General features: G+C 39.7%; 1 protein-coding gene across 2 annotated transcripts; it reads left to right on the top strand.

The window, feature by feature from the left end:
• Nucleotides 1-3305: 3305 nt before the first annotated feature.
• On the top strand, nt 3306-15342 carry nxf1a (nuclear RNA export factor 1a; the record flags this gene model as incomplete). Of its 2 annotated transcripts, none has more annotated exons than XM_083914709.1 (21): nt 3306-3528; nt 4097-4307; nt 5221-5386; nt 5474-5557; nt 5858-5962; nt 6218-6298; nt 6786-6855; nt 7226-7314; nt 7448-7555; nt 7668-7777; nt 10093-10129; nt 10449-10517; nt 10734-10789; nt 10997-11104; nt 11314-11372; nt 11460-11575; nt 11681-11723; nt 11804-11882; nt 14595-14777; nt 14857-14917; nt 15015-15342. In XM_083914709.1, 21 exons carry the CDS (start codon nt 3501-3503, stop codon nt 15051-15053), a joined length of 1902 nt encoding a protein of 633 aa, XP_083770835.1. In that variant the 3' UTR covers nt 15054-15342. The 2 variants fall into 2 exon arrangements, with proteins under 2 accessions (XP_083770835.1, XP_083770834.1); XM_083914708.1 differs by lacking the exon at nt 3306-3528 and adding an exon at nt 3611-3656.
• Nucleotides 15343-15499: the final 157 nt, after the last annotated feature.

The raw sequence follows: 15499 nt of genomic DNA, 5'->3' as shown, positions 1-15499 counted from the left end.
TGAGCGGGACATTTACAACGGACACCAGCCGGGACTTAACACCCAGGAGCAGAGGAAATTATTTCCATATATCATTACGGTAAATATTACCGCGGTAGAACAAAAAGGAAACTAACGTTAATATATAAATATTATCGGGTCGTGTCTGTGGGTGCTGCGTCAGGGGGCAGTGCTAACGGCTAAATTAGCCGTTAGCATTAGCACTAATTAGCTAAACCTCAATTTACCGCTCACCTGACTGAGGAGACGTTGTATATAAAGGTTTAATTTCACAGATTACAGAGCATCTCTTCCTTTTTAATGTTTTTTTTAAACGATAAAGTTTGCATTTTGGCAGTTTTCCTAAAGGTTGAACCGTTTCCCGGATGGATCTTGGGAGGAAATGTTACCCCAACCTGGCTGTGGTGACCCATGTGTTTAAAGATGGTAAGTTTGGTCCATTTACTTCAAACAAGCTCACAAACATCGCATCCATGTCGCCTCACTCTGGGTAGAGTATAAACATCTATAGGAATAACTGTAATGGGGGATATTATAGTTTAAATGTCGAATATTTAAAAATAAATAAAGCTTAGTTAGCTTCATCATTATTGGGGATGTCGCAACTTCGTGCTGACTGAGCCTTCTTTTTATTCCCTTTTTTTATTCATGAAGCACCAAACGGATTTTTCTTGGGTTGGTCTGCAGAAACTCGGACATCTTATGTGTTGCAACACACGCTTACAGAGGACTTAACATGACTTAAGTCTCAATAAATAAGTAATCAAATGCATACATAAATCTATAAATGAATAAATTCATGAATACATTCGTGAATAAATGGGATCTCCTACCTCATTAACATAAAAAATTGTAGTTGAACAAAAATGTAGTAATAAATGTAAAGCATTTGTTTATACGTTTATTTACTCATTTATTTAATTTTAGACTTAAGTCATGTATAGTCCTCTAAACATGCTAAGATTATTAGTTTACAGCAAAGTAAACTCATAAAAAAGTAATGCAAACACATGTTCTACCTGTTAGAAGTAAGTCTGTCTTAAAAAGACTAACCATACTCATGAAAATAAACTAAATGCATTCTAAATATATTGAAAACATAGATGGTGCAATATTATTATTTGGGATTCAATTTGCATATGACGCTGCTGATATGTTCTTAGGTGGAAACAGTGTGAATGCCTCTATCTGGTTATTCTGCATACATACACCTCAAAATTGTGCCTGCCCTGCATCACTGAATTACAGTACAGATTTCCCTGTTTTTATTCGACTTTTGGTTGAAAGGAGTATGTCAAAGAAATCAGACACTGGTGAACCCTTGGGCTGTCTCAGTCAGCAGATTCACTAATTGGGATGATTAGCAACACCTGCTCAGGACAGCAATAGCAACAACACAGTTCTGTTTGTATAGTTATCTGGTTTGTCGAAGTGCCATGTAAACATTTCTTTAGAAGTATTTAACTGTACTGCCTTGCTGTTTTATATGTATCTGATTCTAATGATATGTTCATTATCAAGTCCTTGACAGATCATTCTCCGGACGCAGGTTTGAGACCATTGATTTACATGAATAAACGCTTTATTTTGATCATGTATAGTAAAAAATAATACAATAAAGGCTTAATGAACAAAAACACAATATTAACTTAACATGTCTGAAAAGTAATAGGAACAAGCAAACTCTTATTAAATCCTACCCCTTTTCCATTACTATATAATATTAATCATGATGATTGCCTTCATATTTATATCACATCCTATCTTTAACACATTAACACAATTTGCTACTACATATGATATACACATCACAAAAAAAGAAAACAAACATTTACATATGTATGTATCCACCATAGACAATAAATAATGTAAATAAACAAATAATCTCTGTGAACACCTGGTCAGAATACTCCCTCTTCCTCCCCATACCTTGTGAAAACCATATCTTTGTACTGCTTTTTAAACTGGGTCATGCTTGGACATCTAAAACAAGGCACGAAATGTCCAGAAAGAATTATTCTGAAGAAAATGTGACTGATTTGATGCGACCTGTAAACAGGGTTCCTGCGCAGTATGGAAAAGTATGGAATTTAATCTGAGTAATTTCCAGGTCTGGATAAGTTTGGAGAAAGGGAAAAGAATCTGGAAAAATCTTTGTCCTGTTTCCAGACTATTATCTCACTTTCTAAAATAGAAATATATTAATATATGCAAATCAAAACAAGTTTACTAACATAGCTGACCTGTAGATGATATGAAACTAATCAAGCTGGCTGTTGAATGGTGTCAGGTTACCATGGTTACTGTTGTGCGACTGTCATTCTCATGTATTGATTTTTTTCCCATACCTGTAGTCTACATTTTTATTTATGATTTATTTTTATTTTATTTATTTACAGTATGTTTACTCCATCTAAAGCTAATGAAGCAAATACTTTTTTGTAGTTCTTGGTTAATTGTGAATCATCTCAGCTGTTACTGTCTGTAGGGGGTTGCAGGTTCACAGTTACTAATTGCACTCTTTTAGCATTTAGCTTGAATAAAATGCTGTGCGTTGAACGTGTCTGGGTTTGGAGCTCATTCACTTATATGAGCCAAATACGTATGTAAAAATGTCTTGTAATTACTTGGCAACATAAGGGCATACATAGTCAGAATTTAACATACGTGTTAAATGGACTTTGAAAACATTTATTTACATAATAAGCGTCTGACAATCAGTATTCAGATGTTTAATGTTGACTGAAGTAGAAAATGTCTATGAACCCTGTGTAAAGATCCATAGATCCATCCATCCATCCAAAGACCATAAATCCGTCCAGGGTGATTTAACCATAGCAACAGAATGATGATGATCATTCGAACGTTAGTAACGTTACCATAACGACCAATGGGCTAACTTTAAAGAAGGCTCTTACCTGAGGGCTTTTTAATGCACCATTAAAGTATAATTAATGTGTTTAACGACCAGTAACTAGGTGTTTGGACAGCCATTCAGTATGCCTCGTGGGCGGTGTTATTGTTCACGGTATCGAAAACTTCCAGGTAACATTTGCCTATTACACAGGTTTACACAATACGCTAACTAGCTTTAACCACTGATATAGCTATACAGTCAAAGCTAACGTAAGTAATGTATTCAACCTTATAACTGTTTTTGTAATGTTTTTACATTTCGACCACGGAGTCAAAAATGTGTCATTTAAATCCCCCCCGCGACGTTTTCTGTTACCCGGAAGAGAAACTGTAAACCGTTGTGCTTCCCCTTGTCGTCTTCTCGACTACGCGCAGCAGGAGAAGCTAGTTAGCCTAGCTGTCAGAGAGCACGTCGTCGAGCTCGCCTCTGTGTTCCCTCTCAACAACTTTGGGATGTTACAACTTCTCCCACAGCCTCGCATTTGTATTTCGCGAAAGAGATAAAAAACCAAGTCCTGTTTAGATAATAGTTCACCCAGGGCTGTGCTTGTTTTTGTTTTTTTATTTAACCCTATCCCAGAAACATGGCGGACGGCGGGCATTACTACAACGGTAAGAAACACTGCTCACTTCAGCCCTAATCTCACATGTTTTGTGCTGCTTGTACCGTTTTTCTTCAGACCGAGGAGACTTTATGGTGAGGAGAGAGGTCAGGAGAACTGGTTGCATGGTCCCTGGAGGTAAAATTAAATAGTGCCCTCCACCCCACATGGACATCCAGTTATATTACTTTATTAGGCATAGCGTGAAATATTTACCCAGATTATTATTATTATTAATAATAATAATAGTAGTAGTATTATCACAATACCAGATAATGGATTATAGTCTTAAAACAGAATACACTGGATGTGGTTACTGCCGAGTTCAATAAGGAAAGACAAGATTATTTTTCAGACAGTAGTAACTTAGATATTTTAGATTAGAATTTTTTTGGCTCCATTTATTCACTACCAACATATCATAATAGTGCATTCTTTTGTATATTTTACTCTGATGGGTATGTGAGTTTTATGCTGACAGAATTGCATTGTATCATTTAAGTTTGATTGTGCATGTTTGTGGTGTGACATAAAAAGTCAAAACCGGCTAACTTTTGAACTTTGCTCCCTTTTTCCAGAGCACGATGATAGAACTGCACCACAGTTTCGCAACCGCAAGGGCAGAGGCTCCCACAAGGGTCGGTCGTATGACAGGTCCCGCAGAGACCACCAACGAGGTGGCCACTCTGGAGGCTTCGGAGGTCCTGGGCCACGGTCTAGGCTTGACGATACAGATGCAGATGTAACTATGAGCGACAGCTCTCAGGACAACAGCTCCCAACACAGATTGTAAGTGCGGCTGACTGATTGAGCCAGTGCATTGTTTAAGATATTGTTGGTAGTTTAACATTGTCATCAGATATGTTTGTTAGTGTGACTCAATGATAAGCTCCAAAATGAGCACCTCACTTTGGAGAATTGTGCTAAGAGTGTTAGTCAAAATAAACTCTCAAAATGAAAAGCTTTCTTTTTGGGCATGCTCTTTATGTAAGGTGGATGACACACAGATCTACATTATTTCATGTGGATTTGTTTCAACCGCTTGTAGGCATCTTAAGCTATGCTATAGTCAGCCACAGGAAGAGAAAGTAGAACAAGTCTGACTACTTATCAAAGCTGCTGTTGGGGGTTGAAAACCACTGTAAGTCATCTACCTGCTCAAAAAGTACCCCTGGAAAAACAAACACAAGTGAAACGGTGAAAGTAGAAGAGCTCAGTTTGGTAACCTTGTTTGACTATGCATCACTGTTATCTTGCTGTTTTGTATGAACTTAATAGTGACTCACACACCGTACATGTGTTTTGGGACAGTAAAGGCCCGCAATTTCTAAATGGATGCAAAGTATCAGCTTATCAGCTCCCAGTGTGTGCAGATTTATTAAAGGTATGCTGTGGAGTTTTCCACTACTAATAGAATTATAAAGCAATGTTTTGTTCAGAAGTTCCCATAATTGTTTGTATCTGGTGCTGGAATGATGTGACATATATTGATTTCAGAGTTAATAACATTCATAAAAGATGAGGGAAAAAGAAACAGCTTCGATGTTTTGGGGCAGCCTGTTGATTCAAAATGTGTGTTTAGTCTTAAGGATAGGTGAGAAACAAACATTGAATGTAAACAGAACTGTTAATTTTGTTCCTGAGGTAGACACTGGCTAAAGGAGGGTCGTTTCAATATATGGTCTTGTTTTGTCTTCTTTAGCAACCCATATGGAAGACCTTTTCGCAAAGGAGGAGATGGGCGCTTTGACAGAGACAGGCGACAAGGCAAAGGCGGAGGAGGTGGTAGAGGAGGCGGTGGTTTTAGAGGAGACCGAGGTGGAGGCATTGGAGGAGGGAAAAGCCGGTCTGGCTGGTACAAAGTAACGGTGTGTATTATAAAAGTTGCCACAGAACATCCTTGCTACCTCATGACATGTTACAGAGGATCATATTTTGCCTTGTCTGTTCGACAGATACCACATGGAAAAAAATATGACAAGAAATGGGTCTTGTCGGCTCTTCAGAACATCTGTTCAGTTCCATTCACGCCTGTACAGGTGAGATTCTGCCTTAAGGTCTTATGATTACTAATTATAAACTAATAGATTTTAAAAAGGCTATTGAATTGCCAACAACAATTTGGGGGCAAGCTTCCAGACCTCCTAGTGCTTTTAAAAAAACTGCATACATGTGCTCTGAGTTCTGTGAAGTGATGATAGTAAATTATGCTTCTTTTTTATTTTTTATGCTCATCTGTTGGTAATATATCGACGCATTCATAAGCTGACCATTTTAAGGAAAGGGTGTTGTAGACCCCCCAAATTTTAATTATTTCTTTCCCCCCTTCCCATCCCCAGTACCACGTTGACCATAACAGGGTCCATTTCTATGTGGATGAATCCGCTGCTGCCACTGCTTTGCACAGATGTTCGCACAAGATCACAGACACGGATGGTTATAAGGTATGTTGGGGTTAATGATGGAAATCTCACTCTCATTGCTGCATAAAGTCTTTAATCTACTATCCTAAATGATCAGTTTTCTCATATGTATCGTCAGATCATGGTGACATCCTACACTTTCATTAAGTTCTTATCCTATCTACTGTAATGACTATAACTATAAAGACTTATCATAAATCACACTTAATCTAAAACTCATGTGCACATCTCTATGTACTAATGTCCCTCATTCCACATGGTTTTTGTTTCTTAAAGGTGGAAGTGCACGTGAACCCCAGCGCCCCACCATCCTTCCTCCTCTCTGACTTGAAGCCTGAACACTTGGAGCACCTGAAGGTAAGCTATATGAAGTGACAAACTATCTGAGGGGTCTGAAGGAGGCTGAGACAACATTATCAGCCTCACAAATACTGTGGTTAAAACTTCATTATCTCTCTGATAAGTGTGTTGAGTATAGATGAAAATGCATGATCTAAAACGCAGATTGATTTAAATAAGACAAATATGCAGACAGTTGCAGTGAGGTCCATCAGGTCATTGACATACATTTAACCAGGGTATGGGCGCCGTTGCACATGACAAGACACAAGTGGAAAGGGGTTTTGGAAGTTAAGTGGTTTGGCCTGAATGATGGTGGGAGATGGAGTGCTATATTTGTAACAGTATTTTGGCTGTTCTAGGAATTAATTTTCAGTTGATTTATTTTTCTTTCCTCCCTTCCTTCAACCAATAAAATTAAATTGAACAAAGTTTCTACACATTTTGACATTTTTTTGCTGTGCAAATGAGGCCTCTCACGTTGGCTGCTATTCATCTTTCCCAGCAATGCATGGGGAAACGTTTTGATGGCTCCCAGCAAGCACTGGACTTGAACAACATCCGAACAGACCCAGGTACTTGTACTCTCTCATCCCTTTCACACACAAATCATATGTATGACATGATATCTAACCGTGATTCAGCCAGAGTCAATCCACACTAGACTAGTTGTGCAGACATTACTGCTAAGTTATTGAATTGTAAAAATGATCTTTAAATAATTATTTGTGCTATATAGGGATCTAGTCTTCTGTGTTTAAAGTAAAAGATAACTACAATGTTGTTTTACGTTAAGTATGCAATAGATGGTGCAGACCAGATTGGTGATGAAATTGAACTTTGCAGATCTTTCCTTTATTACCTTACTGGCACTGACATTTTTTTAATTCATTTTTTACAATATTTGTTCAACATTGTGAGTGCTAATTTTGTTTTATGTAACAGACCTGGTGTCCCAGAACATTGAAGTCATCTTGAATAGGAAGACAATCATGGAAGCTGTTATCAAGATCATTGAAGAAAACATTCAAGAGGTAAAATTAATACAGCAGAAGTTTTTTGATATTGTATGTTGGAATATAACTGACAAACTATTGGTAGCTGCTTTCTAATTAAGTGATGGGTCAAACTGAATGTGCTTACACAAATCTCTCTGTCTCTTGCCAGCTGACGGGCTTGAACCTGAGTAACAACCGTATTCACAAACTGGATGAACTTTCTGATTTGGTTACCAAGGCGCCTAATCTGAAGACACTCAATCTTTCCCACAACGAGGTGAGATTAGTTGCTTAGTTGATCGAGTGAATAATAACCAGGCCCTTTACCTGATTTTATTTTAAAATCCTCCTCTCACATCAACTTGTTCTGTTCCTGTGTGTTCGTTCAGCTGAAGTCAGACCGGGAGCTGGACAAGGTGAAAGGCCTGAAGCTGGTGGAGCTGTGGCTGAACAGGAACCCCCTGTGTGACATCTTCAAGGACCAGGCCTCTTACATCAGGTTTGTCTGCGATTTTGGGGGGTGAGGGGATAAGATGAAGAGGCTCCAGTGGTGTGACTGTTGGTGTGAAAGAAGGGTTGTCAAGGACTATTTCCTTTATGATAAGAGTATGCAGCAGCAGGCTGCAAGAGAAGAACAAGTGTTTGTATGTGTGTATACATACGTGTGTGCTAAGATGCTTGTACAATAACTGAAACCATTTCCCCAGCATTCAAGGATGGACCAAGCAGTACTAGCTGACATTCACCATTAACTCCTTTTTGTTTCTGTATAGGTGTGTGGAGAAGAAAAAATTGTAAATAAAAAATGCATGGTAATTTGTAATATGTTCAAGTGAGTCGTCTTTTGGTTGTTTTACATATTTCTTCCCATTTGATAATTAACATTTCCTTTTCACACTGCAAACTAAACATTTCTTACCTCCAAAAGTTGCGCATCTAACCACAATGAACTTGTACATTGTTTTCCTTTCAGTTTGCTTGAACTCTCCACAGTTTAAACAGCCATCTTCTCTCTGCCAGTTATCCAGCTTCTCTGTGGGACATCCTTTCAAGCTTTGGTCTATTTTATGGTTCTCAGTGACGCTGTACCCAGCACTCCCCTGCTCACATCCTAGTTAGTTATCCCACAAACTGCTATAACACACCATTGCACTGCTGATGCTGTATAACTTGGAGAAGAAGCGCCTACAAAAAAAGATTTTCAGTTTGACAACCCTCTTAACATTTACTTTGAACTGCTTTCAAAAAATATGAATCTACAACAATCTCTTGAGCGGTACTGTAAAACAGTGTAGGTTGTTTATTGGAGAGAGGACAATCCACAGTTGTCTTGACAAATGTTTGGATGAAGCAAAGAATATCCACAGCCAGTGATTTCCCCTCCCCTTGTAGCACCCGTGCCAACTCGGCCCCCTGTATGAGGAGAGTATGGAAGGCTGGATAGCCCATGACGGGTAAGATCCCACCTTCAAACCCTGGGACAACCTAAGGCAGGCACAGTCACGATTACTCAGCCTCAGCCCGTGAGCTCTGACTCACTGAGCATTTGATGAGAAGAAAGACGGGGCTCGACAGAAGAAGCTTTTGGGCTGAGGCGGAGGGGGATACTTGTCATTATCAATGACCAATGATGAGCCAAAGAGAGAAAGCGGTTTGTCTCTTCCACTAAGTTGGTTCCCTTTTGCCTAAAACAGGCCTATGCTGTTCACTGAATGAGGTGGAGAGTTTGGCAAATGTAAATGGAAATGTGCTCTGAACTGGAAATTGAAGTCCGGTTTTGCCTGAAATAAGTTGGAAAAGATGTGAAAATACTTCCTCTTCCAGTTTCGGATGGCTGTGACCAGTACAAGAAAAAGCTCAAATATAAAGCAGAGTAGAGAATGATCACTCTAATCCAATGCTTAATGATCTCCCAGTCCCTCTGTTACCTGAGGCGTGGGCTCAAATTAAGCTAAAAATTGTACCGTTAAGATAAAGATACCGGATGAAGTGTAGTCGCTGTTAGTGCATGAAGACCATCTCTTCAGAATTAACGGCGTCTAAGATGCTAAACTGATGACTGATTTGCATGTGCAGTAGGGGAAGGTAATAGGATGAGTGGTGGGACTGCTGCGTCCAGCTCACTTTGAGGCCAGCTGTCCTTTTTGTCAACAAACTCACTCACATGATGTGCTAGTGTGAATTTTCCTTCCCAAGACCCTGTGTGTTTTTTTATTTTATTGACATTGCCTCATCTGCTCCCCCAGCTTTTTGTTTATGGGAGTGGGCGGATGGACATGAGACTGGTGGTAATCGCCCCTGTCCCAGCACTGCACATTTAACATTATTTTACTAATTCAAGATTTATTTGTTTGCTGGTTTCAGCGCAGTCTGGAAGACCATGGGTGTCTGCATGTTTGTATGTGTGTGCTCCTAGAAAGTGTGCTTATATTGCTTCCCCATGTCAGATCTGTGTATTATCTCCATATTGGGGAAGAGCGTGAGTATACCTGCTGGTAAGTACACTTTGGGGAGGGAGAAGTCTCAAAGGGCACAGCATGAAACAGCCGAAAGGATGAGGGCGTGAATTATAGTCCATTTGCAGATTTGCTTGTAGTAAAAAGATTAAATCCCTTGCTGCACTTGTTGTAGTTGCACTGTATTCTCTCAAATGTTTTGGCAGTGTATCAGCTTCACATAACAAACTGAAATGCACAAAATTACATTAAATGCTTCAGCAGGTGTGACTGCTACAGTAAGCATGATTTATTTGTGTGTGTGTGGTGAAGTTTGTGACGATAACCTTCCTGCTCTTTGATTTTTGTTTGGTACCAGTGCTGTGCGGCAGAGGTTTCCCCGGCTTCTCAAACTGGCAAGTTCAAACTTTTAATATCCTCCCTTAATCCCTCTGCAATCATCCTCCCTCCTATTAAGTGTTATTTGAAGATTGTTCTTCATCATGATCCTTCATAACAAGATGCGTTTTGTCACGGTGTGTCTGATTCAGCTCAGCAGGTGATATTTGCAGTAATTATTCAGAACAGCACAAGACAACTGTCTGAGTTTCTATACATTTGCTGTGTCTGAATGCAGTCACACCGCCAAAGACATTAGTATAAAGTGGCAGAATGGTGTGCCAGTGCTACTGTACCTTTTCTCATGGATTTTCCTACATGTCTGGTTTCTTTTAGGATGGTCATGACCTCCCCCCACCCATTGGATTCGATGTGGAAACGCCCACCACCATCCCCCCCTGCAAGGTTACTTGTTTTGTTTTGTGATTAATTGTATATTGTTAGTCAAACTGATAAATTGATGTCTTCCTGAGTATGTGACATTCAGTAGAGCCTCTCTAGATGGGATTTCATTGGTAATTAAATTCAGAAGTTTATTCTGCTTCAGGTGAATTTCAGAGACAATTATTGTCTCCTTTTATGTACATGACAAATGTTTTTTTCTTCCATTTGACAATCCAGGGAAGCTGGTTTGGCTCTGATGAAATCAAGGTCCTCATCCTTCGATTTTTGCAACAGTGAGTTGTTTCAACCTCATTGTTATCTGGACGATCAGTGCCTGTTTTGCAAGGTTAACGCACTGGTAATGTGACCCAGCTAGTGACTGATTCACCAGCACTGCTTTTAATACAAGTTCAGTTTAAGAAAAGGGTTTGTGAGCAAGACAAAAACAACAGGGACAAACACAAGAAAACTAAATCAAGTGACATGTGACTGTGTTGCAGGTACTACAGTATATACGACTCTGGGGACAGACAGCCTCTGCTCGATGCTTACCATGATGGAGCATCGTTATCCCTTACAACACCTTACTCCACCCAGAACCCCTCCAGGTAAGAACACAAACATCTGTATGCATAGCACATGATAGTTAAGTTTCTCAGTGTTTTTGCAGGTAGACTTTTATTACGTTGTTTGTTAAAACAATTTCGGGTTATTCCACCTTCCGTTGACTGTTCTTATCACTGATCTCCAAACTGACACCTGACATCTGAGTCTCAGCTGTATTCTGATTCCATCTGTCCCTCTCTTCTGGTTTTAGGAGCAGTCTGGGAGAGTATCACAAAGACACTCGAAACCTGAAGAGGATCAAAGACACCAGTGAGTTTACCCACTGAGCTGTTGAGACTGAATGTTTTTTGTGATTTGCGATGCCTGCTGATGTTCCCCTCTTTGAATCTTTGTTAGCGATACGGTTTCGACTGCTGAAGCACACACGACTGAACGTTGTGGCTTTTCTCAACGAGTTGCCGAAAACTCAGCATGACATCGCCTCCTTTACTGTCGATGTAAACACCTACACGGTGAGATCATGTTTGTTCTTCCAGCCGACGCTTGTCATTAGCCATTTCCTTTCATCGTGAATAATTTATCTGTATTAATTCTGCGAAAATGTTCTTGGTTTACAGAACACACTATTATCATTCACAGTGAGCGGAGTCTTCAAAGAAGGTAAGTTTAGATTTTGTTCTCATCCGCTGCAAAGACAAGTGATGTTGATTTTGTCGCTAATGTGTAATGATGTTTTTCAGTTGCTGTTGACGGTAAATCCCGAGAGTCCACCATGGCTTTCTCTCGGGTTTTCATCACAGTGCCAGCAGGGAATTCTGGGTAAGTTTAGTGAGCTCCCCATGGTGTTTATCATCTTCTTGTTGTCCTGCACATTTTCCCAGAGGAGGGGTCATATTGCCAAATAGGTAACAGTTCTTCTAGAAAATGAACCTGCTGAGAATTGAACAATTATATTATGGCTTTTATACTGCATCTTAAAGATCAAATGAAATGCCTTTTTAATAGCTTTTATCTGCTGCAGTAAAGATCTGTCCTCTAAAACACACACTCCCATGTTCTCCTTTAACAAGAAAGTGGACTGATAACATTAAATTGCAGGCTAGATGCACATTAGCTGCAGCACATCAAACGTGTCAATACTCTCTGCTGCTGGTGGGAACTTTCCGATAACAAAACAACTGTCTCTTATTTTCACCGGTACTATGCTTGTCTTTACCATAACAGTGATTTAACGTTGGAGGTTTTAACCTGGATGGTGGAAAATGATATTAGCTTCCATGACCTTCAAAACTATAGTATTTAACAAAGTAGTTGCTCTCTTTTTGTAAAGGTAAACTTTCTTCAATCCTACATTAAACCATTTTATATCATTTCCATCTCAAACACACACAGTCACACAAACAGCGGTGTTGCATATAAATGCACTGACTAGCATCATTTACTCATGTTGGCGCAAGATGGTTATTGTATGCATTTTAATATTTCACATTTAAAAACAGCAACTTTTTGCATTAAACTTTTTTTAAGTACTCCCACCATTCTGTAAATTTTTTTATTTTTTTTGCTATTGAAAAAAAAACTTGCCCCACATTATACAGTGGGTACGGAAAGTATTCAGACCCCCTTAAATTTTTTACTCTTTGTTAAATTGCAGCCATGTGCTAAAATCATTTAAGTTCATTTTTTCCCTCATTAATGTACACACAGCACCCCATATTGACAGAAAAACACAGAATTGTAGACATTTTTACAGATTTATTAAAAAAGAAAAACTGAAATATCACATGGACATAAGTATTCAGACCCTTTGCTCAGTATTGAGTGGAAGCACCCTTTTGAGCTAATACAGCTGTGAGTCTTCTTGGGAATGATGCAACTAGTTTTTCACACCTGGATTTGGGGATCCTCTGCCATTCCTCCTTGCAGATCCTCTCCAGTTCTGTCAGGTTGGATGGTGAACGTTGGTGGACAGCCATTTTGAGGTCTCTCCAGAGATGCTCAATTGGGTTCAAGTCAGGGCTCTGGCTGGGCCATTCAAGAACAGTCACAGAGTTGTTCCGAAGCCACTCCTTCGTCATTTTAGCTGTGTGCTTAGGGTCATTGTCTTGTTGGAAGGTGAACCGTCGGCCCAGTCTGAGGTCCATAGCACTCTGGAAAAGGTTTTCGTCCAGGATATCTCTGTACTTGGCCGCATTCATCTTTCCTTCAATTGCAACCAGTCGTCCTGTCCCTGCAGCTGCAAAACACCCCCACAGCATGATGCTCCCACCACCACACTTGACTGTAGGGATGGTGTTGGGCAGGTGATGAGCGGTGCCTGGTTTTCTCCACACATACCGCTTAGAATTAAGGCCAAAAAGTTCTACCTTTGTCTCATCAGACCAGAGAATCTTATTTATCATAGCCTGGGAGTCCTTCATGTGTTTTTTGGCAAATTCTATGCGGGCTTTCATGTGTCTTACTCTGAGGAGAGGCTTCCGTCGGGCCACTCTGCCATAAAGCCCTGACTGGTGGAGGGCTGCAGTGATGGTTGACTTTCTTGAACTTTCTCCCATCTCCTCACTGCATCTCTGGAGTTCAGCCACTGTGATCTTTGGGTTCTTCTTTACCTCTCTCACCAAGGCTCTTCTCCCCCGATTGCTCAGTTTGGTTGGACGGCCAGCTCTTGGAAGAGTTCTTGTCATCCCATACGTCTTCCATTTAAGGATTATGGAGGCCACTGTGCTCTTGGGAACTTAAAGTGCAGCAGAATTTTTTTTGTATCCATGGCCAGATCTGTGCCTTGCCACAATTCTGTCTCTGAGCTCTTCAGGCAGTTCCTTCGACCTCATGATTCTCATCTGCTCTGACATGCACTGTGAGCTGTAAGGTCTTATATAGACAGGTGTGTGGCTTCCTTAATCAAGTCCAATCATTAGAATTAAACACAGCTGGACTCCAATGAAGGTGTAGAACCATCTCATGGATGATCAGAAGAAATGGACAGTACCTGAGGTAAATATACAAGTGTCACAGCAAAGGGTCTGAATACTTATGTCCATGTGATATTTCAGTTTTTCTTTTTTAATAAATCTGTAAAAATGTCTACAATTCTGTGTTTTTCTGTCAATATGGGGTGCTGTGTGTACATTAAAAGGAAAAAAAATGAACTTAAATGATTTTAGCACATGGCTGCAATTTAACAAAGAGTAAAAAATTTAAGGGGGTCTGAATACTTTCCGTACCCACTGTATATAATGTACTTTCCCACACTGCCTGTACCAGTATCTAAAGGGTGGAGTTTGTTTTTACATTATGGTACTTTTACAGTAAAACAAGTTGGATCCTTTTTGGATTGATACTGCCCTCTAGTGTTGTGGTTGGGTTAATGCGACCACTAACTATATCTCAAAATAATTTTGAAAATGAAACCTGAAATGAACTTGACAGTTTGAATTAACCTCTGTTTGAAGTGTGCATTAAGTCATGCACCTACCACTTTACTCCACCACCATGAGACGTCTTATCCTCTGTGTTCCTCCTGTGTCACAGTTTGTGCATCGTGAACGACCAGATTTTCATCCGAATGGCCACAACAGAGGAGATCCGCCGAGCTTTCGTTGCTCCCGCCCCAACTCCATCTTCCAGCCCCGTCCCCACCCTCACTGCGCCACAGCAGGAGATGCTCACAGCCTTCTCACTGAAGTCTGGCATGAACCTCGAATGGTCCCAAAAGTAAGTCTTGTTTTCATACATGTGGTGTTGGCAATGTTCTCTAAATTTAAGATGTCTAAACACTTATTCTCTTTCTCAGGTGTCTGCAAGACAATGAGTGGGATTTTAACAGAGCGGCACTAATCTTCACTCAGTTAAAGGTAACATGATAGTTCATAGTTCATCACTCTGTATTTCCATAAAGGTGAGGTCATTTCTTTGAAAGACTCTGAAATGCTTTTTCCTTTCTCTTCGCAGACGGATGGCAAGATCCCAGACGTTGCGTTCATAAAATGAAGCATTGAATCCTCCGTCTGTGAAATTAAATCTGCAGTAATTTTATTTATGGCCTTTGTTTTATTCAAAATAATGTAGATCGAGTTTTTTGTTTTAATAGCCAAATGTTTGACCAAAAGACGAAAGCTAACATTTTTGGTTATAATTGTAACCTTGGTATTTGGTCACTTCGATAGGATTCACTACATGCGTTAATAGGAAAGACAAAGCCAGTGGTTTGACTTGTGTTCATGTTGATTTGTTGTATTATGTTTAACAATAAAAATATTTTGTTACACAAATTATGCATTTGCCACAATAAGAGCACAATATTGAGTTTGAAAGTTCTTTCTTGACCTTGGAAAAGGTAAAGTCACAAAAAATCCAATCAATAGTAGAAAGATGTAAATTAAAACTGAAGTGTTTGGAGCTCATATTGTTAGAAAAGCAGTTAGAGCTTGGTTATA

The sequence above is a fragment of the Echiichthys vipera genome (genome assembly GCF_963691815.1).
Source record: "Echiichthys vipera genome assembly, chromosome: 6".
In the NCBI taxonomy this organism is placed as follows: Eukaryota; Metazoa; Chordata; class Actinopteri; order Perciformes; family Trachinidae; genus Echiichthys; species Echiichthys vipera.
This window is presented reverse-complemented; position numbering and strand designations above follow the sequence as displayed.